This window comes from Physeter macrocephalus, chromosome 15 (assembly GCF_002837175.3).
Source record: "Physeter macrocephalus isolate SW-GA chromosome 15, ASM283717v5, whole genome shotgun sequence".
Taxonomy (NCBI): domain Eukaryota; kingdom Metazoa; phylum Chordata; class Mammalia; order Artiodactyla; family Physeteridae; genus Physeter; species Physeter macrocephalus.
The window spans coordinates 67,370,522-67,397,994 of NC_041228.1; the positions used below are offsets into that span (position 1 = coordinate 67,370,522).

The following is a 27,473-nucleotide window of genomic DNA, read 5'->3' on the forward strand; positions in this document are numbered from 1 at the left end:
ATTAGAAATCATCTATCACAAATAATAGCTGTTGGTCAAGAAAAACATTGCCAAGCATAGTACATTTTGCCCATCACAAAACAAACATACACTCTCACTATTTTGCTTATGAACCTTACTTAAAATGGAAAAAAATTAACTGTCTGAGAAAGACAAACTAGGTCACTGGCCTATTTTAAACTTTGAAAGTCTTTAATTAAGATCTGCTGAAGCAGTGTGGAACTATCACTGTCTTCTAAGATATTAAGGCAGACAATGCAAAAATGAATCTCATCTCATAAAAAACTGCACACATCTGCTTCAGAGGGAAGGCTTGGGAAATTGTAATATGACTAGAAATACTGACATACAGACATTTGAAAGATGTCATTAGCAGAATTTAGAAATAGTGAGTATGGTAAGTGAAAATACATTAAGAAATTGAAGGTCCCTTGGGACTCTTTTTTTGTAATTTCATTCCTCAGATGAGCAAACAGATCACGGGTAAGTTTTAAAGAACTATTTGGAATTGAACATGATCTCTGTGAGGGCAGGGACTACACCAAGTTACCACTGTATGCCTGGCACCTAGAATATTGCCTGAGCCAAAGCAGTTGCTCAGTAAATACTTGTTAAATGAATCATTAAGTAAGTAATTAAGGAAAAGTGAAAATCGGTATGGATAGACAAGAAATCAAGTCGTCCACTACTGAGTCCTTCCTGCAAAGAACTGTAAGTTTGATCAAGTGCATTCTAATAAAAATGTAAACTGAGTGAAGTAAGTCAGACAGAGAAAGAGAAATACTGTATGATATCGCTTCTATGCAGAATCTAAAAAAAAATTTAAAAATAAAAATAAATGATTCAAATGAACTTATTTACAAAACAGAAACAGACTTAGAGAATGAACTTATGGTTACCAGGGGGGAGAAGTGGCGGGGAGGGATAGTTAGGGAGTTTGGGATTGACATGTACACACTGCTATATTTAAAAAGGATAACAAACAAGGACCTACTATATAGCACAGCGAACGCTGCTGAATATTATGTAACAACCTAAATGGGAAAAGAATCTGAAAAAGAATAGATGCATGTATATGTATAACTGAATCACTTTGCGGTACACCTGAAACTCACACAACATTGTTGATCAACTCTACTCCAATATAAAATAAAAAGTTAATTAAAAAGTAAGTACGTCTTCATCTATCCATGTATCTTTTAGACACTGTCCAATAACGTCCTTCCTCTTCCAGTCAAAATTTCTCCCAAAAAAGTCTACCTCAGTAATTCTCCTTCCAAACCTCTGAACCACTCTCCTTAGCTGACCGCAGTCAGATCTCCACCCATCACACTACTCACACCGTTCTCCCTATTAATGCCAATGAATTTATTTGTACTGGCCAAATCCAGTGGACATTTTCCAGGTGTTATTTTCTGAATCTCTTCTTATAGATGCACTCTTGATCACCCACTCCTTCACATTCTCTATCCGCTAAGTCTTTGGACATTGGCCTGGTGCCTTGTTGGTTCCCACACAATTTCTTAACCTTGCCTTTCTGCCTCTTCCATAGGCTCCTCTTCGTGACCTGCCCCTTCAGCATCTGATTCTGTCTCACCTCACTATTCTCCCTCTGAACCCTCTCCTGGGTCATCTTTTTTTCCTCTCAGGGACTCAAATCTGTGCCTCTCTAAGCTCCAGATTTGTGTGTTTACTTATGTGTTCAATAAATAAATACTTTACAAGCCAGGCACAGTACCAGGCACTGGGATAAAAGGTGAAAAAAAGACAGTGTTTACCTGCAAAGAATTTATGTTTGAGAGCGAGGACAATAAATAGGTAATTACAATCCAGCGTGATGAGTGATCTAAAAAGGGTTATTAGCAGAGTGTGAGAAAAGCACATCAGTGAACACATTAGGACAAAGAGGTACTAGGCAAAGGGAATGAAGGGTCTTTAAGGCATAAGGAAAATTTAGGAGTGAGAATAGAAGTTGTCCATTTAGATCATGGAACTTAAGTCTCTGCAAAGCTTAATTCCCTCCAGAGAGGCGAAGGCGTGAGAAATGGCAGTTGGGTGATGACTCAGCAGATCTAAACAACAGTTGAATGAATGAATGAGTGAATGAAAAGGTAAAGAAGGAACAAGAGGGGGAGGAGGTGACAGAGAAGAGAGGGACAGACACGGCGGGGGGGGGGGGGCGGGGAGACAGGGAGGGAAGGGGGAGGAAGAAGGAGAGGGAGGGAGAGCGTGCCTCACCCTTTATTTATCATGGATTCCTCTATGTTGCTTTAGACATAAATGAAGAGGCAAATGATGTAAGACTTAAAAGATTTTTCCATTGTCCTGATTGTTGATAAACCACCTTAAATCTGTCTAACCTTCCTGAAATCCCTGTAGCATTCAACAACAGGGATTTGAGAGTAATCAGAAATACTAACCCCACACTATGGCTATGAGGGCATGTTCTTAATACTTTCATTCAATTACTTCAATACTCTTTAAGCAACTATTTAGGTATGAAGCCATGTTGTGTTTTAGGAATGCGGCAACGAGCAGACACAAAGCTCCTTCCCTCAGGGAGCTTGCACTCTAGCACACACGAGGGGTGGTGTGAATCTTTCTTTCTTCCCTGGTGAAAGTCTGAAAAACCCGGCTCCAGGAGGCTTTCTGTGTGGGAAAACAGCAACTCCTAACGCTGGCTCTTCCCACATCTGCTTTTCTACTGTATGCAGCCCTGTTCCCTATGTGGTTTTCAAAGACATTTCTTCACCCAGACATGAGACAAGCTTGCTCTCCCCCGCTTCAAAATCTGCTCTCGGTTCACCTTCCAATTTCCATCTCTGTTTAGGGAACACGCATACATATATGAAAGACCAAAGCGACATCTCTCACCAGCACTTGTTTACTTTGAATTCCAGCCTATGTGGTCTAGCTTAGTGCCTCTCAAAATGTGGTTCTCAGACTTAAGTAAAGAACTTGTTCCCAAGAATTCAGAAATTGCATAACAATTTATATTGCCTCAACATGCAAATAATTAACAGTACTTTTGTTACTGAATAGGAAATTGATCAGTCCAGTAAGTCGTACATGGCGTGAGCTTCAGAAGAGTCACGGACAGGAGGGCTACAGGGCGATAAGTGATATCCGAAGGTTAGTTTGTCAACCATAAACCAAAAGGGTATAAAAACTGAAATCAAACATAAACATTTGTTTTTATTTACAACTTATCTCTACTGTCACTTTGTCAATCAGAATTTTTAAAATTGATGGTTTAATATAATTAACTAAATGAGAGAAATCAAATTGGTAGAATTTATCCAGAATTTATGGATGACAATACAATTTCACTGAATTTTTGTTAAGAAATTGCATTTAAATCTTCCCTTCCTGTGAATATATATCTCTATGAGACCGGTTTTCTTCTATTAGGAGGGTTATGGGTTATTAAAACAAGCATAGAAAGAGTTTAGAGGCGCATTTTCCCCTGTAAGCTAGGCTGCCATCCCAACCTAGATTAGTTACCAAACAAGAAACTACTCATTTCTCACATTTAAAACTTTAAATATTGGTATATGCAGTGTTTGTTCAAAGTATACATAAAGATGTTGAACATGCGGAATCACTATTTCACTCATAACTTTAATTTTGATTGCAAAATAACAAAAATGACCTCAACGGCAATTCTTTACTAATTGCCCAGAGAATCTGGTAGCATTCAAGGTATAGTAGAGCAGAGCTGAATGTGATACCTTCCATTTAGCTTTGAATTACAAACTGTATAAAAAGTTACTGCTTCTAATACTGTCCTTGGAGGTACATGGAAGCCGCCTTCTGCTTTGCTCATAGCAGTTGGGCAATTACTGTTTCTGTCTTTGGGCTAAATCCAGGCCTGGAAGCATAGCTGGGGCTGTGCATCCTTCTGGATAGTTTTTCACAATTGCCTCTTTTATAGCTTTTCTGGTGTGAAATCGAATGAAGTATCTAGGTTGCTTTCAGGAGTATCTCTGTGCACAAATAAAACTCTTCCAGCTCCATCTTGAAGAGTTATTTTATGCAGATTCCCTCTGTCTTCCCCACTGGGCAGTGAGGTCACCTGCTCCAACACTGAGTACCCTGGGAAGCCCTTGATACTAATTTTATTCTCCAAGTAAGTTGCTCTGCAGGAAACCCACAAAATCCACCATCCATGAAGCTCACCTTGAGGTACAAGTCTTTGCGATCAGCTACCCCTTACGCTAGGCAAATACTGAGGACTGTACAAACCTCCTCTCAGCTAACACTCCTGTCAGCCTATGAGGCATCACTAGCTCCACTGGACAAATAAGGAAATCAAGGCTTAGAGATATTGAGAAATTGCCCCAAGTCAGACCACTAGTCAATGCAAGAGTGGGGACTGGAATCCAAGTGTGACCAACTTTCCCTCCTCTAGTATATATTACTGCAGCAGGCAATTCCAGATCATTAACCTTCTGGTTTTTCTCATTTATATCGCTGTACAAATTGTAAACCAACTGAAAAAAAAATTTTCCCACAACCTAAATGTCACTTGGTCTGTTAAGCATATTTCTGTTTTTTCTTACTTAGCTCATAAGAAATGCAATGAGCATCACATTAGATCTACTAAAAATGCTTCTCCTTTAGACTAGGAAGGGATTTGTTCATTTTTTTTCACTGTGTTTTCTGAATGTGCCTGGTGTTAATCTGACTTCACTGATTTCTCAGGTATCAAGATGAAGTTCAAAGTTTGTATCAATGGAAGCACCTCTAAGAAGCTTTAAACTTATGAATGTGTACACAGTTGTATGAAATATGCTATGAATGGAACAGAACTATAGGTTTTTTTGTTTTTGCGTTACGCGGGCCTCTCACTGCTGTGGCCTCTCCCGTTGCGGAGCACAGGCTCCGGACGCGCAGGCTCAGCGGCCATGGCTCACGGGCCCAGCCGCTCCGCGGCATGTGGGATCTTCCCGGACCGGGGCACGAACCCGTGTCCCCTGCATCGGCAGGCGGATTCTCAACCACTGCGCCACCAGGGAAGCCCAGAACTATAGGTTTTTAATTTTGCATGATGAACATGTCTTAATATTGACTACACTTAAAAGAAAATATCCTATTGAGTTCACTTTTATTCTATTAAAATATTTTATATTTAATTATAGTTTATCGTTATTATTATTATATAATTAAATTATATTATTATATTTAATATTACTTAGTGTATACTTCAATACTTTATTTTGGGATTTGATGCAAAGACCATGGCTGATAATGCATGCTGATGACATTTAAAATGTATGCACATGAATTCCCCTTCCCTGACAACGTGTAATATCCTATGAGGTGCCTTCATTATGAGGGCAAAAAAAAAATACATTAGTGAGTTTGATTCACAGTCAGACTCCAGACATAATTTCTTTCATTTCCAGGTAACAATAAGATTCCAACTATTTCAGCCCCTTTTACTTCTACTCTGGTCTTTGTCATAGCTTCTTTTCTAGTTCTACAGCTATGAAACTACCCCTTTTCAGAGACAACAAATCAGAATTCTTCCTTGTCCTTTGAAATTCCCATTTTTTTCAAAGCAGATTTTACATATCTGTGTTGTACTTAACGCTTTTATTGTAAGTGATTAAAGTTGCATTAAATCACTTCCACAAGCCAAACACATTAATACTGGGATCATTCCCTACTTCAGAGAAGTAGTGGAGTGCTGTAATAAAAGTTAGTGCTGTGACAGGGAGATCAGCTCCGTGCTCTGTGACCACCTAGAGGGGTGGGAGGGAGACCCAAGAGGGAGGAGATATGGGGATGTATGTATATGTATAGCTGATTCACTTTGTTATACAGCAGAAACTAACACACCCTTGTAAAGCAATTATTCTCCAATAAAGATGTTAAAAAATAAAAAAAGTGAGTGCTGTGGAGCTGGAAATAGCTAGTTTGAGAGGCTTGGTGTCATCACTGCCAGATGCCTGCATTTGAGCAATTCACCGACCCTCTCTGTATGTGAGGTGTTACCACCCGGGAAGTTTCATGCCTTATTTTGGCGTTAGCTATGTCTGACCTCTATGTGAATGACTCCAGCCTACCGGACAGAGACTCCTGGAGGTCAGTCTCACATCTCAAATCCAATTCAATTCAGTATCTTGCACTACAACCCCAAAGGAGCTTCTCCGCTTGTTTCCTCACCATATCGGAGAATAATCCAGGCACCCAAACCAGTATGTCTCTGTCTCCCTCTCAACATCCACGTATTTAGTGGAGAAGATTTTTTTCCCCTAGTTCTCATATATTTCTAAAATCTATGCCTTCTTCTCCAGCTCCAGTTCTACCTGCAGAGGGTTTTTATCATCACTTGCCTGAACTATTTTAATAGCTTCCTAATCAGTCTTTCTGACTCTAGTCTTGTCCTCACCCCTAACTGGTCCTCAGTGGCACCCCCAGGCTGCTCAGTTAAAAACGTGGTGCTCCCTCGCCACTTAGAACTCACAAGTGAATAGTCTCACGTACAGGCTTCAGCCTAAGCTCCTCAGCCAGCGGGCGTCTGAGGTCCCCCGGGACCTGCTCCTGCCCACCCCCCTCCTGCGTCCTTTCTGCCCTCCTCACCTGTCACGGTTCTGCAACGCCTTTGCTCTTTATCACTCCCTCCCACTGAAACAGCCTCTCTCCTGTCCTGCATCTGGCCCGCCAGCAGTCATCTGTCTGAACTCCCCCGTCCTTGGTCTCTCCTAAGTGCTCCCCTTCTACGCTCCCTGGGCATCCTGTAACCACCACGGTGGTTAGCAGAGAATTTCAAAATTACCTGTTCACCACATCAACTCTTCCTCCCCTTTGAAATTCACAAGGTCATGTTGTCTAACTCGTCTCTGTATCCCCAATACTGTACACACGCCTGCACTTGCACACAGGTGCACAATAAATACTGCTGAAACATAGGAATATTTCCAAACCCATTCAATACTGACATCAGAGCCCACACCATTCACCAGACGTTCTGTCAAAAATCATCATGATGGCAGTCAGAACCCCACCACTGTCTATGTGCTGTGTTCTGGTTTGGTTGCCCCAAATCATCTACATACAAGCATTCATTAATCACCTGTTAACAGCTACCTTATCAGCAATGGGTAAACCAAAAAGAGAAAGACAAGGTGAAAAGGAGAAACAGATACATATAAAAAGAATATAAAGCATAATGTGATAAATGTTATAACAGATGCCTATAAAGGGAAAATAAGGAAAAAGACTAACCTTAGGGAGGTGGGAAGACCTCTCAGGGAGGATGGATTTTGAGGCGTACCAAGAAAGATGGGAAGGAATTGGTTAAAGCAATGGAAACTAAAGTCCTTCTGGCTGAAATTACCAGAAGCCAAGCAAAGATGTGTTTGATTTTCTTCCTGAATGACCGACAGAACTTCACAAACTTGAACCTATGTAAGATAGAACTTTGCCCTCAGTTGAAGTTGGGTGGTCTATATAACTAGACAGCTAATTTACAAACATAAGGCTCTTACTCTTCACATAAATTATGATTTTCAATAAATCCATATTAATTTCTTCTAAGTTACAATTATGTCTTTTCTATCAAAAGCTCTGGGCCCAAGCTAAATTTCCTGACTGGTGAAGGGGTAAAGTTTTGAAAGGATAATTTGTGATTTACTCACTTTCCATGGTCCATCCACCAAACCAAAGAAGTTTGAAATGTCAGCAAAAAGGAACCGAACAAAAGCAATAGGAAAAAAATTCACTGAAAGAGCTTGACTAGGATGTTTTGAATATATTTCTTAAAGACTGACTGTCCTCGTGATCAGCTAGAAAAGTCAGCAGAGTTAAAAATAAGAATCAGTCTTGCTTCCATAAGCACGGACCATTTTTCCTCACAGAGTGTATTTCTCTAACTGATTCTTCAGGGTGTGCTTATTCTCTCTTTGATACTTCCAGCTCTAATTTATCCTTTGGGAAACTCTGAACACAAGGTACTTTGATCTCCCCTTTGCTTTGGTGAAAACAATAGCTTTCCTTAGCTTGCAGAGAGGTAATTCTCTTCAAATGTTTCTTGTTGAAGATGATTTTACTTGCTTCTATTTGTCAGCCAGAAAATCTATTCATCCTTGATAAACATCATCACAATGGACTTATCACAAAACTGTGAAAACTCAGAGTTAAGTCATTCTAATCTCATTTGTTGGCCTTATCTAAAAATTGAATTAAAAATTCCTTTGATGTAAAAGTAAAATAAATATTAGACATAATTACAACTTCTCAAGGGCAAACGAATTAGTTTGAATTCAGACAGAAATAAGTACAGTCCAGATAATTAAATGAGATTACATGCATAAATACATAGGCAACGATATCATATTTTCAGAAAGTAATGGTGGCAACGTTTAATGGAATTATAGCATTTTTCAAATAAAGAAGAGATATGTTGCTCTCAAAAGTGCCACTATAATTTCAGCTTTGTCTGATCTTGTCTCATGTGAAATGATGAACCTTGGCTACGCTGATGAAATTTCTCGGGAGAGGTCTCCAACAGAGTCAGCATCTGTACCCTTCAAATGGCCCAGAATTTTCTGAATAGAAAATGAAGCAGACTGGATACTGGAATAAATTCAATAAAATACCCCACCCAAAGAAGACCAATACATTGCAATTAATCTGATTTCCAATTCAATTCAACTACTTTTACGGTACTTACTATGTACCAAACACAGTGAGGAACTAGGACCTGGCTGCCCTCATATATACATAGGCAGGTAAATAGCCCACAAGTCAAAATCAGACAAATGAAAACAAAGAGGCTTTCAAAGAGTTTTAAGGAAGAAACCCAAGTAATTCCAGATGAAGCTATACCTGAAGGCTTCCTACAGGAAGACAATTTTGAGATGGGTCCTAAATAATTATACTCTTTCGGCACACGGAAATAGGGCTGGAGTGTGTCCTGAATGAACTGGGTTGAAAGAAGCAGAAGAAGAGCTGATGGTAAATGAGGGCATATTGATTCTGTTCCTACATTTGTTTCATGCCCCTCTTTCTCCTGAATTCCAGCCTCTGGAACACTTCATCTTTCTCCTCCCCCCTTTAGGATTTTCATACATACTATTCTCTCTGCTGGAAAATACCCCCTTCCCCACAGCTTTATCTCCCATCCCCTCTCCCTTAAACACTGTAACCCAAACTCCTCTTTCAGAGAAAGAGTCATTTCCTCAAATAATTCATTCATGTCCCTGATACTTGGTGGGGGTGAAGGGTTTGTCAAATACAAGTATCCAGCAATTCCCTCAATTTTATATTGTGCAAGAATATGACACTTAAGTATAATTCTGTTTTGTAAATACAGATCCTTTATATATGTCAGATATAGGAAAGAAACCTAGTACACTTTTAAGCATTGTAAACAAATTCAAATTCTTTGTAGATTTAGTTGTTTTCTCCTTCTATTGAAGAATCACTTCCCACGTTAAAAAAAAAATGTACAACTCTGAAAACTCCATACTCCTAATCTGAAAACAGAAATAAATTGAATATACATATTTAGTTTACAGCTAGTCTTAGAGAAACAGAAATGCGGTTGTATCTTAAGGTATAAAAAATGGAAATTGGCTGAAAGATAGGATTGAAAGCAAATATAAAACTGCTCTAGAGGAGATAACTATGCATCTGGAATGTTTCCAGTTACTTAAAAAAGAATAACTCTAAAATCTGCAGCTTTAGAAAGAGAAACAATTGAAGGATAAAGGCATTATCTGTATTTTAATTGATATTCTCTCTCTCTGTCTCTCTTGCTCTCTCTCAGATTTTACTAAGTTCATACTCTTGTTGATTTAAGGTAGTTTCCACAGCTCCTCGTCAATAGAAGCAAAATTTTCTGTTTCAAACGTGGGTATACTGTTTGCTATCAAAACAAGGAATGGGAAAGTGTGTTATGAATTGAAGACTCTGAGGGAAGAAGGAGATGGGATGGAGGATGTGCCTGTAACGGAGCAGGACCCTATAGGGCCTTTGGGGGACAGACTCCTGCCCCCCACCATGTCCTCCATCTGCCTCTTGCTTGTAGAAAAAGCCTCCAAGGCCTTCCCCAAGTTCCAAAGAATACATTTAATCAGAGAAGTGAGAAAATGCAGAAACAAAGGAAAACAGCCAAGCAAGACAAAATAAAAATTGTTTAGCCATTAAATAAAGTCAAGGGTCTTTAGCTCCTCCTCAAGAGCTACAGAGAATACTCTGAGCCATATCCTTAAGCTGTTTTGCAGATACTGAAACCCCCACCAGGTGGAAGAACTTCACTGTATGCGAACCACAAGCACAAGCACTAGACCCCAGACAGGTTGGAACCAGAAGGTTGACAATGTCGACTCCCAATTACCTCACCACCAACCAATCAGAAGAATGTCCACGAGCTGATCACACACCCTACAAGCCTCTCCCTCACCCTACCTTTAAAAACCTGTGAAAGCCAGCAGGGAGTTTGGGCCTTTTGAGCATTAGCTGCCTGGACTCCTTGCTTGGTGCCTGCATAAAATGCTGAACTCTCCTTGATTCTCCTTGACCACAACCCAGTGTCAGTGGATTGGCTTTACTGTGGATTAGGCAAGGGGACCCAAGTTTTGCTTGGGAATGTGCCTAGGACTGCAGATTGGATCGAAAGGCTGATGTCCTGCTGTTCTTTACTTTCTTATGCTGTTTGATAGTTGTAAAGATATGAAATGGTAGTAAGTCCATGCCATTCTTCATATCTGTCTCATGCCAGGAGAACATACTCACCTTTTTTCCCTCCAGAGGTAGAGAGAAGTGACACATTTCACAGAGGTGCTATCATGGGAATGGCCAAAACACATACATATTTGTGGCCAGACAATTCTCAGTTGAAAAAATTGTTCAAATATATGACTCTGAGATTGATATTTGTGTAGCATTTCTTGTTAACATAAATAAAATGTCTATCTTCCTTCTATTTGTTACATAAAAAATATTTTGGCTTTTTGAAACTTTCTTTAAAGAAAATGTGCCATTCTTTATCGAAAAAGGCACACCTTAAGGGAATATATGCTTTGAATAATTTGTCTGCTTTCTGTAAAGATGATGAATTTACATTTAGATATCCCAAATCATAAGCCCTAAAAAATTCAATATGAAGCTTTACCAAAATAATAAATGGTCTCAGTAACTAATATACAACTTATTTCCTTTTGATTTTTCTTTTTTATTTTAATGTTGATTTTATACTGAAAATAATATTTGAAAAAAGCTAATCTAGACCCCTCAAACCGAAAGGAGTACTTTAATATGAGGAATATTATTCACATTTACATTTATCTCATTAGTCACCATGCAGTGGTGCCTTCTGCCAATAGACAGGATACATTAAAATGAAAGAGTCTGGTAATGATAAATTACATTTACGTAAGGTAGGAAAAAATGAGGCTGATGGGGATGATGGCTCATGGACAGAGGAAATACAAAGGAAAGCCTCAGTTAGAAAAGAAAGAATAAAACAGCATGAGGATGGTGAAGGTAGGGAATAAGAATGCCCCTCCTCCAGAATTCCTTGGTTAGAATTTCTGAGTTAGACATTTACATGCTGGACTTCTTCAGAGTCTGAAGGAAATCAATCAAGAACTTTACCTGACTTGGCACAGGAGGATATATTTTAGAAACAGCTGTAAGACATTTCTGCTGGCTCGATCCTGTTCACTGGGGGTAACAACTAACCCAGGGTGCCTGCAGGCAACCAGTGTCAGGGCTCTGACGCACGTGGCAAAGAGCGCCCAGGTGCACAACCTCATCTGAATTCCCCTGGAGACTGGAGGAGAAACTCTCAGAACAGCCAGCTGGCCTCGGCACGCTTCACTACTGCTTCCTGAAGACTTTAACCAGTTGAATTTTATTTGCAACAGATGCATGAGATATAATTGGACAGCAGGAATTCAATAAAAACCGTTCCAATGGCTTCTTTCCTTACAATAAAATCCAAACCTCCACAATGGCCTACAGCCCGACATAACCAGACCCCTACACATTTCTCTCAACACCTATCATCCTTCTCAATGTGCTAGGATTGCCCTGGACACCTTTGTCTTCCTCGCACATGATAAGCTATTGCCATGACCTGTATGCATCCATTCTCTGCTTTGGGAAAGATCTTCCCCCATACTCTGGCAAGGCCATCTCGCTATGATTCAGGTTTCTTTCAAATACCACCTAAGGGACTTCCCTGGCGGTCCAGTATTTAAGACTCCTCGCTTCCAGTGCAGGGGGCACGGGTTCAATCCCTGGTTGGGGAACTAAGATCCTGCGTGCCGCGCTACATGACCAAAAAAAAAAAAAAAAAAAAACCACCTAATAATTAAGTCCTTCCTAACTACCTGCTCTAAATGACCAACCTCCTAATATAGAAACTAGTTTTAGATTTTCTTCATTGCACTTTTCACTACCTGCAATACGTTGTTTATGGATTTATTTGCTCATTTTTTTTGTCTTGCCCATTCTCACAAGAATGGAAACCTCATGAACATTCAGTGAAGAAATGGTACAGAATCAGAGCAACTGGAGGCATTTGATAACATCTGACACCAAACCTTCGTAATAGAAAATTTGTTTGTGGTATATAATGTTCATTCCATTCACTGAGATGGCCTAATATAGTACAAAAATTATGGACTTTAAAGAGAAAAACGTCTTTGATTTAAATCCTGGTTTCACCACTTATTATCTGGGTAAACTTGTGTAACTTCTCTTTAAAATGGAAATGATAGGGCTTCCCTGGTGGCGCAGTGGTTGCGCGTCCGCCTGCCGATGCAGGGAACACGGGTTCGTGCCCCGGTCCGGGAAGATCCCACGTGCCGCGGAGCGGCTGGGCCCGTGAGCCATGGCCGCTGAGCCTGCGCTCCGCAACGGGAGAGGCCACAACAGTGAGAGGCCCGCGTACCGCAAAAAAAAAAAAAAGGAAATGATAATATGGAACTCACTGGCTTATTAAATAATCCATATAACTTACCTAGTATTGTTACTGACTTCTAACATGTTCTTAAAAATTGGTAGGTATTATGGCTACATTACATTTTCTTTTAAGTAGCAAATTATTTCCACCTATTCTTTGCTGTTCTGAAGAAAACTCTGTAACCGAAGCGGAATCCATTGTTTCAGCTCGTCCAGTATTCTCACCCTGTGCTTTTTGTGACAGCCCATTGGTCTTCTGTGATGCTAAGCCCACCTAGGAACAGGCACATGACTCAGGTCTGGCTAATGAGACCAGGTCCTTTGCTGGAACCTTTAGTTGTTGGGGGTGGGAGGGATGGAGGGGGCACCTTCTCTTCTTCTTTGAATGCAACACTGGTCTGTAGTGACCATCTTTACCCAAATGTGAAACAAGTCTGCCTGAAAGTGAAGCCCACACAAAGGAAAGGAGTACCAAGAAGAGACAGAGAGAGAAAGAGTATCTTGAAGACCCATACCCCTAGATCCGGCTGTGCCTGAAGCAGCCATATCCCCTGGATATACCTGTTAAATAAGCCAATCCATTATTTTGTTTATGCCAGTTTGAGTTTGGTTTCTGAAACTTGTCATCTAAATAATGCTTTCCAATAAAATATTAGCTTATTTATGTTTGTTTCTTGTCAGGTCTTTGTATGTTTGCTTCCAGATAATAATTTTAAACCATGTGTCTTACCACATCACTCTTCTGCTCAAAGCATTTAGTGATTTCTTATTTCCTTATGTTTGTTGTAAGCCCTTTTCTGACGTCTAATTAGTAAATATACAAATTAACATCCAGAATGAAACGGTTTTCAGTGAAAGTGTTAAAAAGGCTCTAGGGCTATGAGGAACTAGCGACACCTGAGGGCTATTTTTTTAAGGCGGACATTAAGAGCTCCTCTAAAGAAATGGTCAATGTCAGCCTTTGGCTCCGAAAACCAAGAACAGATTGTTCAAAAGCAATCTCTGAGTCTTTGTGGTTACAAGTAACAGGAAAAATTCAGGAAGAAATTAACACCCTTATTCAAGAAATCAGCAGGAAGAGAAGGCATTACTGGGAGTAAAGAGGAAAATAATTGCCTTCCTGTGCAAAGGAAATCTAATATGCAGCAAGAAGGATACATAGCTGGTAATTGCTGACAAGGGCACACAATTTGTACCGAGGAGTCTGTACTTTTAAAACTGCTTTCTTCAGGAAAGATACATTAAAATGTTTTCTTATGTGAAGAGGATAGCATGCAATTAATGCACACAGGCTGTTTTTCTTAACAAAGAATCTTAAACATCTTTTCATGTATCTGTTATATATGAGCATATATTTCTGTTTAAAAAAAAGATCCACAGGCATGTGAAAGCTATGCCTTGTCCCCCACTTCTCTCTGTTAGTTATAGCTAGATAATTTAATGCAACTAAACATATACTTATGGAGAGCTTCCTATGCAAAATACTTTGATAAACACAATGGGAAACAGTAAGATAAACTTAACCCTCATCTCAAAAGAGCTTACAACAGAATAAAGAAGATAAAGAATCTGTACACGTAACTGTATCATCAGGAAGAAGAACTGAACTCTATAATAGCCATAAAGTAAAATAAAGTATTAAAATGGAAGACTGGAAGGGAAATCTGACATTCATTTAGCCTCAGGCAGTGACTCTGAAATTTGAGTGTGAGTTGATGAAAATCACCTGGAAGGCTTGTTCCAACACATATTGCTGGGCCCACCCAGGAGATGTTTTTAACAAGTTTGCAGATGATACTGCTGCTGCTGGTCTGAGGATCATACTTTGACTCCCTGATCTAGGGAACTGGTTTTCAATTCTAGCAACACATTAGAATCTCCTAGGGGACTTCTAAAAATTTGGATGCCCGGGCCTCATCCCAGCCCAATAATAGAAGAAAAATATTTTATGAAGGACACGATCTTAGAGCTGGACATTGACTCATATAAAGAGTAGCTTTATAGACATTTGGAGACAGGAAGCAGATGCTAAGTGAAGTGTGGAAAGTCAGGGAAGAAGGACAGTCGAGGGTATGGTTAGAAACGAGGAGAGTACGGCCTGGCTGGCACACAGGAAGAGAAAGGAAGTCTCAGACCAAGTCATAAAAGACCTTGACTGCCAGGCTAAGGAGCTTGTGACTCCTTTTGGGGGAAATAAATCACTAAATGCTTTGAGCAGAAAAGTGATGTGGTAAGACACATGGTTTAAAATTATTATCTGGAAGCAAAATCCTAAATAGATTAGAACAACACTGGTTCTTAGAGACGGGAGATTATTTAGGATGCTATGGCAATGGTCCAGACCCATTTTCTCAAACTGAACTCCGGGGATGTATTCTCAGGGCCCACATGTTCTATATAAATGCTTTCATTTTGTATCCTGATTTGAAAGATAACCTAAAAATATATTTTATCACTTATGAAGGCAAAACTTTTCTTTTGTGCTAACGGTACTCAAATGAGAGATGTTCACAAGATGCGACTGATCTTCTTAAGTCAGTATTTCTTAGGAGACACAGTATGGAAGAATTCAATTTTCACTTTTTTTTTTTTTTTTTTTTTCCTGTGAAAGGGGTCAGTCCATTATATGTCTCTGAGAAATAGCGATCTAGACAAGGTAATAAAACTAGGGCAGTCTAAGAGACATTTTAGTCAGAATCATCAGGATCTCCAACTACATTTTAAGAGCAAAAGAAAAAGAGAAATCAAACAGCTATTGGGGGTCTGAGGCTGAGAACTTGAGAAGATGACAAAATGATGGTATGAAATAAAGAACCTACCAAAAGGGACAGGTTTGTGTGAGCGAGGGTAAGGGGATAATGTATTCAAAGTGAAACAAAGCCAACCCGGTGGTAATCACAAGAACAAACACCTCCACACACCAGGAATTTTAGGAGTTAATTTATCTTCACGGCTTAGCCATATCGTAGACAAAACCAAAAAAAAAAAATCACAATAGTATTTTTGAGTTACTAAGGCCTACGGTAGAACAAATGTATTTTTCTTTTAAAAATAAAAGCCATAATTGGTTAGTAATTTTAAAAGGTGACCTGTTAACACAGTAACTTATAAAAGGGAACTATATATGCTAATAATTGGTTGAAAATTGAAGCTTCTAAATTATAATATTTCCCTTTAACTTACTGTGGTTAATTTTTCCCTGCCATTGATCATAATACCAGCAAGATTATTTTTAGAGGAAAAAACTATAAAATGTAATATTATCTGAAAGTAGATACTTTTTCCAATATCAAGTAGTACCATTTTTATCATATCTTCCATGTTAAACATATTCATCTCTTGGTGTCAGGGTGCCAGCTGTTTAATGGCACATAAAGGAACCTACTTTACCTTCAATCCACTGAATCTCCTAGGAGACACCACGATAAAGAAATGCTTTTTTTTTTTTCCTGGAAACGGTCTACTAAATAATTAATCTCTTGATCTTCTTCAGAAATTAAGACAACAGCATGAAAAGTTTTAAAATTTTTTTCTCCTTTATTTGCAAAAAGTGTACCCCTTAGAATATCTGAAACATTAAACCCTAAATAAGAGGACTTTATATCAAAAGAAATATCATCATCAATCACCTAATACAATGAATAACATCAAAAGCTTTTCATCTGCTCTTGTTAAAACTGGAAACTCTTCTGTTAATTGAACAATGACATACCTGAGCTTCTGGTTGTACTGTTTGACCTTTTCCAGCGAGGCTGCATTTATTTGGGCTTGAAATTCTTCCACCAAAACATTGTCTCTATAATAATATCCCTCCATGCTCTCCAGTGCTGTGAAAACAAGTAAATGTACTTTTCATGTGATTTTATAACACAATTTCTCCACAGTTAGTGTAATCTTATTATTAGTAAATGTATTAAACAGTACCAAATATGACCACATATGCAAGAAACAAGCTTTAACCAGTCCAAAAATAAATAAAAATCATTTTTCTGCTCAAAATAAATATCAAACATTTGGTAATTATCTCTGTTAAGTAGGCAAAGGTAATTTCTAACTTACACTGTCTTCTATTCTTTAAAAAATTTTGTATATGTTCTTTGCAAAGTTAAACTCAAACTTCATATATATTATTTATACACATATAAACACACAAATGTATATATACAAATATATATACACAACATATATATACATATATATGGACATGAATGAGAGGCAGAAATGTGTATTAACATACATAAGAGTAAAAAAATTGAATTTGTCACTCTCCATGCATATTCACATTCTCTTGCAGCTGCAATTAGATTATGAAATAAGAAGTATAGATAAAGGAGGAGGACCTTCAAGATGGCGGAGGAGTAAGACATGGAGATCACCTTCCTCCCTACAAATAGATCAGAAATAAGTCTATATGTGGAACAACTCCTACAGAACACCTACTGAATGCTGGCAGAAGACCTCAGACATCCCAAAAGGCAAGAAACTTCCCACACACCTGGGTAGGGCAAAAGAAAAACGAAAAAACAGAGACAAAAGAATAGGGATGGGACCTGCACCTCTGGCAGGGAGCTGTGAAGGAGGAAAAGCTTCTACACACTAGGAAGCCCCTTTGCGGGCGGAGACTGTGGGTGGCGGAGCAGGGGAGGCTTCGGAGCCACGGAGGAGAGCGCAGCAACAGCGGTGCAGAGGGCAAAGCGGAGAGATTCCCACACAGAGGATCCGTGCCGACCGGCACTCACCAGCCCGAGAAGCTTGTCTGCTCACCCGCCGGGGCGGGCGGGGGCTGGGAGCTGAGGCTCGGGCTTCGGTCGGATCCCAGGGAGAGGACTGGGGTTGGCTGCGTGAACACAGCCTGAAGGGGGCTAGTGCACCACAGCTAGCCGGGAGGGAGTCCGGGAAAAAGTCTGGAACTGCCTAAGAGGCAAGAGACCATTGTTTTGGGGTGCGCAAGGAGAGGAGATTCAGAGCACCGCCTAAATGAGCTCCAGAGATGGGAGCGAGCTGCGGCTATCAGCGCAGACAACAGAGACGGGCATGAGATGCTAAGGCTGCTGCTGCAGCCACCAAGAAGGCTGTTTGCAAGCACAGGTCAATATCCACACCTCCCCTCCCGGGAGCATGTGCAGCCCGCCACTGCCAGGGTCCCATGATCCAGGGACAACTCCCTGGAAGAACACATGGTGCCTCAGGCTGGTACAACGTCAAGCTGGCCTCTGCCGCTGCAGGCTTGCCCCTCATTCCGTACCCCTCCGTGCCCCCAGCCTGAGAGAGCCAGAGCCCCCTAAACAGCTGCTCCTTTAACCCTGTTCTGTCTGGGCAAAGAACAGACGCCCTCAGGCGACCTACGTGCAGAGGCGGAGCCAAATCCAAGGCTGAACCCCAGGAGCTGTGCGAACAAAGAAGAGAAAGGGAAATTTCTCTGCGCAAGCTCAGGAGCAGCAGATTAAATCCCCACAGTCAACTTGATGTGCCCTGCATCTGTGGAATACCTGAATAGACAACGAATTATCCAAAAACTGAGGCGGTGGACTTTGGGAGCAACTGTAGACTGGGAGTTTGCTGTACGTGACTGAGTACTTTCTGATTTATATGTTTAACTTAGTTTAGTTTTTAGCGCTCGTTATCATTGGTTGATTTGTTTATGGGTTTGGTTGCTCTCCTTTTTTATTTTTTCTTTCTATTTTTTATTACTTTTTTATTTTAATAATTTTTTTTTAATTTTTAATTTTAATACCTTTATTTTTTTTTCCTTTCTTTCTTTTTTTTCTCCCTTTTCTTCTGAGCTGTGTGGCTGACAGGGTCTCGCTGCTCTGCCTGGTGTCAGGCCTGAGCCTCAGAGGTGGGAGAGCCGAGTTGAGGACATTGGTCCACCAGAGACCTCCTGGCCCCATGTAACATAAATCGGCGAGAGCTCTCCCAGAGACCTCTGTCTCAACAGTAAGGCCCAGCTCCACTCAATGACCAGCAAGCTCAAGTGCTGGACATCCCATGCCAAACAACTAGCAAGACAGGAACATGACCTCACCCATTAGAAGAGAGGCTGCCTACAATCATAATAAGGTCACAGACACCCCCAAACACACCACTGGACGTGGTCCTCCCCACCAGAAAGACAAGATACAGCCTCATCCACCAGAACACAGGCACCAGCCCCCTCTACCAGGAAGCCTACACAACCCACTGAACCAACCTTACCCACAGGGGGCAGACACCAAAAAAACGGGAAGTATAAACCTGCAGTCTGTGGAAAAGAGACCCCAAACACAGTAGGTTAGCAAAATGAGAAGACAGAGAAATACGCAGATGAAGGAGCAAGGTAAAAACACACCACACCAAACAAATGAAGAGGAAATAGGTAGTCTACCTGAAAAAGAATTCAGAGGAATGATAGGAAAATGATCCGAAATCTTGGAAATAGAATGCAGAAAATACAAGAAACGTTCAACAAGGACCTAGAAGAACTAAAGAGCAAACAAACAATGATAAACAACACAATAAATGAAATTTAAAATTCTCTAGAAGGTATCAAAAACAGAATAACTGAGGCAGAAAAACGGATAAGTGACCTGGAAGATAAAATAGTGGAAATAATTACCACAGAGCAGAATAAAGAAAAAAGAACGAAAAGAATTGAGGACAGTCTCAGAGACCTCTGGGACAACATTAAATGCACCAACATTTGAATTATAGGAGTCCCAGAAGAAGAAGAGAAAAAGAAAGGGACTGAGAAATTATTTGAAAAGATTATAGTTGCAAACTTCCCTAAATGGGAAAGGAAATAATCAAGTCCAGGAAGCGCAGAGAGTCCCATACAGGATAAATCCAAGGAGAAACACACCAAGACACATGTTAATCAAACAATCAAAAACTAAATATAAAGAAAAAATATTAAAAGCAGCAAGGGGAAAACAACAAATAACATACAAGGGAATCCCTATAAGGTTAACAGCTGATCTTTCAGCAGAAACTCTGCAAGCCAGAAGGGAGTGGCAGGACATATTTAAAGTAATGAAAGGGAAAAACCTACAACCAAGATTACTCTACCCAGAAAGGATCTCATTCAGATTTGACAGAGAAATTAAAATCTTTACAGACAAGCAAAAGCTAAGAGAATTCAGCACCACCAAACCGGCTTTACAACAAATGCTAAAGGCACTTCTCTAGGCAGGAAACCCAAGAGAAGGAAAAGACCTGCAATAACAAACCCAAAACAATTAAGAAAATGGTAACAGAAACATGCATATCGATAATTACCTTAAATGTAAATGGATTAAATGCTCCAACCAAAAGACATAGACTGGCTGAATGGATACAAAAACAAGACCTGTATATAAGCTGTCTATAAGAGACCCCCTTCAGACCTAGGGACACATACAGACTTACAGTGAGGGGATGGAAAAAGATATTCCACGCAAATGGAAATCAGAAGAAAGCTGGAGTAGCAGTTCTCGTATCAGACAAAATAGACTTTAAAATAAAGACTATTACAAGAGACAAAGAAGAACACTACATAATGATCAAGGGATCAATCCAAGAAGAAGATGTAACAATTGTAAATATTTATGCACCAAACATAGGATCCTTCACTGAAGCTCCCTTGATCCAGTCATGCATTCTCTTCAGCTCTCCATCGCCTGCCATCTTGGTGCCTGTTTTATTCTAGCAGCCCACTACTAGGGGTCTTCTCACACTCCTAGGGGTACTCTTGGGAACAACTTAAAATGATGCCAGGCTGGCTTTTTCTCCCAGGTGAGTTATATCTGATTTATAGGAAACCCTCACACATCCTTTCCCAAACTCTGGGAGGGCAGGTTGATCCTGGTGCAGCCATAGGCCACTCTGGCCTCATTAGGTGTGAGGTCTTCTGTGTCATCTAACTGATTCCAAGGAAGACATCTTCCTAGCACTGAGGTGATAAAGGAAGCAACCCACTTAAGGAAGGTACACAGTACCTCCTCAGTTCTTGCCAAATCTCTCCACAAATCCTGGCCCTCTCCACACTATTCCTCATTTTTATGTCTTGAATGTGGATGAAGGATCCAATATTATAAATGATTCTCAGCTATTTCATTTATAGAGTCTGTACATCCATCTATTTACCTCGCTTTGGATTTCAACATCCATTGTATCTTGGTGCTTGGTACAAATTTCAATTTCAACATCATATTACACGTATACCACTAATAGTATAATAATAATAACACATTTCCAATTTTGGAAAAAATATACTGCATGAGGGGAAATGTAGTAAATACTAGTAATAAACACTAGGCTCATCTACATGTCCATCTCTCTGACATCTTCCTGCCCCAGTGGGATGAGACTACTGCTGAATCTCATTATCTTTGTGCCCACGCCCTCAGAGACTTGAAACCTTCATGTATAGACTCTCTCTATATATATAGACTCTAAGGCTCTGAACTTAAAGCCTGATTTCTCTTTTTTTAAAAGGGGAGATTGGCAAGTGTTAGTGCAGAGTCAATGATAGGCTTAAATCACAGGACAAAGCTGCTTTCTTCCTGATCAAGTATTGCAAAAGAATCACCTTCCTCACTCTCTGATTCATACCTAATGCTATATCTATGAACCTCTTCCAGTCTCCTTTGCCAGTATTACCTAAAATCCAGTCCTGTGCTTTGGGAAGCTCAAGTGTAATGGCAGAGCATGAACTCAGGAATTAGACTGACCTGGGATTGAATAAAGTCTATTACTTGCTCTGTGGCATCGGGCAAGTTATAATCTTCCAGAACATCAATTTTCTTAACTAGAAAATGAAAATAACCCTCCACCTTGAAAGGTTGATAAGAGAATGAAATGAGAATGCAGGTAAAATAGAGAATGAATGGGAATAAATATTTATTTTGTACCTACTATGTGCTGGGCACTTTACATACATTCTTTCCCAATACTTATAAGATAGGAGTCCTCTATGTGTAGCCTGTTTTCCTGACCAGATTTAGTCATAATCATGGAGGCCCTGTGACTAGAGCAGGAAGTCCACCGGGTGTTCCCTGGCCACCCCCGAATGAGGGCTGGAGTTGGCATTGCTGCCCTAAGTCTGACATCCATTGTGCCTGCAGTAACTGAGTCTCTGGGCCCTTATGCCCCTTGAATCCTTACTACGTTTTCCCAGATCATGTGGCCAGTTTGTGCTATCAGTTTGTAACTTTCTTACTTGCATCTCAGATGGTCTTGAATCCCTGTCATAAACCCAAGCCCTCTTTTCTGGGGGCCCTGACATGCTTAGTCCTGGCTAATTCTCTCCCACTCATACATTTTTTTCCACTGGAACCTTGTTTCAAACTAGACAGAGCAACAACATTTTATCTGCCAAAGAAACACCACTCCCTCTTGGATCTTGCTCTTCCCCCCACTTCATGTCAGACCCTGCTCCCTACCCGCTACCCTCCTTGGATTCCATCCCTTGGTGTGAATGAAGCTGGGTCTGTTTTATTCCTTTGGACATTTTAATTTGAGCTCTGATCACACCCCGTTTTGCCAGAGTCCTTACCCCAGAATCCTCCCTGACAGTCTCAGAGTGAGATTGGTTCTGCCAACTCAGCTACATGTATACTCTCCAACTTCCTGCCCTGCTGACCTACGCTGCTCACGTCTCATCATTCGTGGTGCCCGAGCCTGCAGAGGACTTGAAATCCTCATGGTCCAGACCCACTTCTTCTAGGTCTTGTCTCCACGTTCCCCAGGAATAGTTAGGACTAATTAGGAACGAAGAAAGTTTACTTTGAAATCCATGGGACTTAGCCATCTTCCTAATGGTATCCAAGTCCAAAGTGTTGAGCCGGATGTCCACTGCAAAGTGGTGAAAGGGGACGAAGTCTCCACTTCGGCAGTGGTCACACCTGTGGGCGTTTTCTTCCAGAAAGCGGGCACATTTCAAGTGCATGGCTTTCTTCTGGTCTTTCAGCCACAGCTCATAGGCTGTTTTCTGCATCATCGGGCTACAGAATCGAATTATGTGGCACTCAATCACCTCACTTTCCAGCTCACGGAGCTCTTCCTGTTCGCCATGGACTAGAGAGGACAGAAAGGCAGTGGGCAACAAGTCAGCCCCTGCTACAAAATACAAATCAGTTCTTTTATCAAGATGTGCCTTAAACTGAAGGAAATATGGGTCACTTCCAGGCTCTACTTACCCATTCCTTCAGAGAGTGGTTGCAGAGAGAGGGAGCGATAATTCACCTCAAACGAGGCCGCGTTCTGTTTTAGGGCTATTCGGAGCTCCCTGCCATTCCGGAAACAATCAAAGACGTTGGATTCCACAAGGGTTGCCAGGGCATTGATCATCATCTTCATGTTCCAACAAGGGAGAATCTCAAACAACAGTTCCGTAGCGAAGGTCAGGCCAACGATGGCTGCACATCTCACCAACATCTGGTGGGACAGGCTCATGCTATCCAGCTGGACCAGAGAGATTTCTGCAGGTGGAAAGCCACACAATAGGGAACTAGTCATTTGTCTTTATCAAATACATTCTAGAGATGGACAACTGTCCTGTTCTATAGTTCTTGTTCAATAGAACTCCACCCAGCTGAGCTAAGCCAAAAGAAGTATTTGCTTAGTACCTATTTCACAGATAGCACTTGTGTCGGGAGTACAAAAGATGGAGATGTTATGACCTAAAAATATGCATGTCCCATTGGCCGTGACAATAAGACTGATTTCAAGGTGTTCTGATTTTGTGTTAAAGTGTGACAAGGGTGTGTGAGGAGAGTAGAGGTCATGGTGAGAAGTGCTCAGAAGGAGCAGAGCCTGCCATCCGTGCTCTGTGTTGACTTCTCTACTTTCTCATTCTCTGTCTTCTTCACTGGCTGCCCTTTCTCCTGGAACTTCCCAGCAATAAGCTTTCTCTCTATCTGCCCCAGGGATTCAGTTATTCCTGTGACAACCCATTACCATCTCTATGCTCATGACCAAGTGTCAGAGAGCTCCTAGCTCTCATCCCATCTTCTCATCTAAGCTCAGGTATCATAGCTCACATGGCTTCTTGGACATCCTGACCAGGATGTCCTTCTATTACATCACGCTCCTCAGGGACAAAATATGAACTTCTCAATATGTCCACAGAACACTGTAGAAACCAAGCTAGTCCAGATATAAGTAGGGTTAGCAGATGTAAGCTTTTCTATGTAGAACAGATAAACAAAGCCTACTGTATAGCACAGAGAACTATATTCAGTATCCTATAATAAACCATAATAGAAAAAATATTTAAAAAAAAAGAATGTGGGAATTCCCTGGTTGCCTAGTGGTTAGGATTCCAGGCTTTCACTGCCATGGCCTGGGTTCAATCCCGGGTCAGGGAACTGAGATCCTGCAAGCTGCACGGTGTGGCCAAAAAAAAAAAAAAAAAAAAAGAAAAAAGAATATATATATATATAAATATATATGTATGTATAACTGAATCACTTGGCTGTACAGCAGAAATTAACACAACATTGTAAATCAACTATACTTCAATAAAAAAATATTGATTAAAAGAAAGCAAGCTAATCCACCTTGCTATTTTAGTAGACATAGTGAATGAAACACAAATGATGCTCTTTTGGAGACAGAGAACTTGAGGTCTCATCCTTGTACTAATCATTTGAAGTTGAACATTTTATAGATGGCATGGATTGGAGCTGAATGCATGCTAGAACATTGCTTGAAATTCATTTTTCTTGAAATGAATAACAGTACATCCCTGATATAAATTCCCTTGTTTGTCATTTCTTATGGAAGTAGATAGCAGGAAAAGTATCACTGTTAGATTTTCTCTCTCATTATTTGATTTCTGTTTAAGTGAAAATGTACTATACCTCATTCTTTTTTTTTTTTTTTTACCTCATTCTTTTATGCAGTTGAATAGAACTTTGTTCAAATCAGACTCCAGCATATGCACAGGGAGAAGGTGGCTCCTATTTAGAAGCAGAAAAGCCAAGCTTGCAATGGAACCTTCCCATTGCCTGGGCAACACAAAACAAACAACAAAGCCAGTCTTCTATCTTCCTTTCTCCTTTGTTGGAGGCATCCTAGAGAAAGCAAGAGGGGAATCTAGGTCCTGGAAAATGAACACCAGGTCAAATTTTCTTTACCTTTTAATGATGCTGGCAGTGACAAGTTTTTCAATCTGACACCACTAGCGAGGTTACAGACTTCTTCATTTCCCTCCTCAAGACCCAAAGTAAATATTTTTAAGTCCTCTGTTGGCTTAGCAAAATTCTCTATAGAGAGGTAAAAGGGAAGAAAAGTTGAGAGTCATTGTTCTATTATCTGGATTTTCCAATAAACTTCGAGATGGGTCTCACATGAGAAAGAGCAGGCAGAAATGTGTGTTGGCTTGTAAAGTATTCTGGAATACTGTGTTTTAAGTAAAACTGATATATGAAAATCAAAATTTACTCAAAACATGTTTTTCCTCTCCTCCCCCCAAGAAAAAAAGGATTGGTAATAACTACAGGATATCTTCCATAAGACATGCAGTTTTACAAATATAGCTTATATTATATACTTATATATATACTTGTATGCACATTGAAATACCCACACTCGGAGGCAAACACATTCTGTGGAAGACTGTACTCTACTTAAGATGTGGTTATTGTCAGAAAGAGATATTTAAAATGGTGAAGATTTCAAGATGTCGGAGGAGTAAGTCGTGGAGATCACCTTCCTCCCCACAAATACATAAAAAATACATCTACATGTGGAACAACCCCTACAGAACACCTACTGAATGCTGGCAGAAGACCTCAGACTTCCCAAAAGGGTGTGCGAGGAGAGGGGATTCAGAAAACTGCCTAAACGAGCTCTAGGGACAGGTGTGAGCCGCAACTATCAGCACAGACACCAGAGACGGGCATGAAACGCTAGGGCTGCTGCAGCAGCCACCAAGAAGCCTGTGTGCAAGCACAGGTCACTATCCACACCTCCCCTCCTGGGAGCCCGTGCAGCCCCCCACTGCCAGTGTCCCGTGATCCAAGGACAACTTCCCTGGGAGAACACACAGCACGCCTCAGGCTGCTGAAACATCATGCCGGCCTTTGCCACTGCAGGCTCACCTGCATTCCATACCCTTCCCTCCCCCTGGCCTGAGTGAGCCAGCGCCCCCAAATCAGCTGCTGCTTTAACCCCATCCTGTCTGAGTGGGGAAGAGATTCCCTCAGGCGACCTACACACAGAGGCAGGGCCAAATCCAAAGCTGAACCCCAGGAGCTGTGCGAACAAAGAAAAGAGAGGGAATCTCTCCCAGCAGCCTCAGGAGCAGCTGATTAAATCTCCATAATCACCTTGATGTACCCTGCATCTGTGGAATACCTGAATAGACAACGAATCATCCCAAATTGAGGAGGTGGACTTTGGGAGCAACTGTAGACTTGGGGTTTACTTTCTGCATCTAATTTGTTTCTGGCTTTATGTTTATTTTAGTTTAGTATTTAGAGCTTATTATCACTGGTAGATTTGTTTATTGATTTCATTGCTCTCTTCATGTTCTTTTATATGTATAAATTTTCCTTTCTCTCTCTCTTTTTTAAAAAATAAATTTATTTACTTATTTATTTATTTTGGCTGCGTTGGGTCTTTGTTGATGCGTGTGGGCTTTCTCTACTTGCGGCAAGTGGGGGCTGCTCTTCATTGCAGTGTGCAGGCTTCTGATTGTGGTGGCTGATCTTGTTGCGGAGCATGGGCTCTAGGCGCGCGGGCTTCAGTACTTGTGGCATGCAGCCTTCAGTAGTTGTGGCTCACAGGCTCTAGAGCTCAGGCTCAGTAGTTGTGGCACGCGGGCTTAGCTGCTCCGCGGAATGTGGAATCTTCCCAGATCAGGGCTCGAACCCATGTCCCCAGCATTGGCAGGCAGATTCTTAACCACTGCACCACCAGGGAAGCCCCTCCTTTTTTTCTTTTTGTGAGTGTGTATGTGTGTGCTTCTTTGTGTGATTTTGTCTGTACAGCTTCACTTTTACCATTTGGCCTAGGGTTCATTCTGTCCATTTTGTTTTTTGTTTTCCTTTTTTGTATAGTTTTTAGTGCTTGTTATCATTGGTGGATTTGTTTTTTGGTTTGGTTGCTGTCTTCTTTCTTTCCTTTGTTTTTATTACTTTTTAATTTTTTTAATTTTTAATAATATATTTTTAATTTTTATTTTAATTCTTTTCTTTTCTTTTTTTCTTTTTCTTTCTCTCTTTTCTTCCGAGCCGAGTGGGTGACAGGGTCTTGGTGCTCTGGACAGGTGTCAGGCCTGAGGCTCTGAGGTGGGAGAGCTGAGTTCAGGACAATGGACCACCTGAGACCTCCCGGCCCCACATAATATCAAATGGCAAAAGCTCTCACACAGAGATCTCCATCTCAACGCTAAGACCCAGCTCCACTCAACAACTAGCAAGCTACAGTGCTAGACACCTGTGCCAAACAACTAGCAAGATAGGAACACAACCCTACCCATTAGCAGAGAGGCTGCCAGAAAATCATACTAAGTTCACAGACACCCCAAAACGCACCACCGGATGTGGTCCTGTCCACCAGAAAGACAAGATCCAGCCTCATCCACCAGA

General features: G+C 40.8%; 2 protein-coding genes across 6 annotated transcripts in view; both read right to left on the bottom strand.

The window, feature by feature from the left end:
• PREX2 (phosphatidylinositol-3,4,5-trisphosphate dependent Rac exchange factor 2) overlaps nt 1-27,473 on the bottom strand; it is a 351,708-nt gene that overhangs the window by 58,342 nt on the left and 265,893 nt on the right. For all 4 annotated transcript variants that reach the window (XM_007101594.4, XM_055091338.1, XM_024126953.3 and 1 more), the window contains one exon: nt 16,634-16,748. In XM_007101594.4, coding sequence (XP_007101656.1) covers nt 16,634-16,748 — 115 coding nt within the window. The remainder of the gene's footprint in view (nt 1-16,633; nt 16,749-27,473) is intronic.
• Nucleotides 21,790-25,206, bottom strand: LOC114487837 (adenylate cyclase type 10-like). Of its 2 annotated transcripts, none has more exons than XM_028500207.2 (3): nt 25,017-25,206; nt 23,076-23,357; nt 21,790-22,953 (listed from the first exon to the last, which is right to left on the bottom strand). In XM_028500207.2, the coding sequence occupies exons 2-3, from the start codon at nt 23,329-23,331 to the stop codon at nt 22,529-22,531; spliced, it is 681 nt and encodes a 226-aa protein (XP_028356008.1). In that variant the 5' UTR covers nt 23,332-23,357; nt 25,017-25,206; the 3' UTR covers nt 21,790-22,528. The 2 variants fall into 2 exon arrangements, with proteins under 2 accessions (XP_028356008.1, XP_028356007.1); XM_028500206.2 differs by having other exon boundaries at nt 21,790-22,992.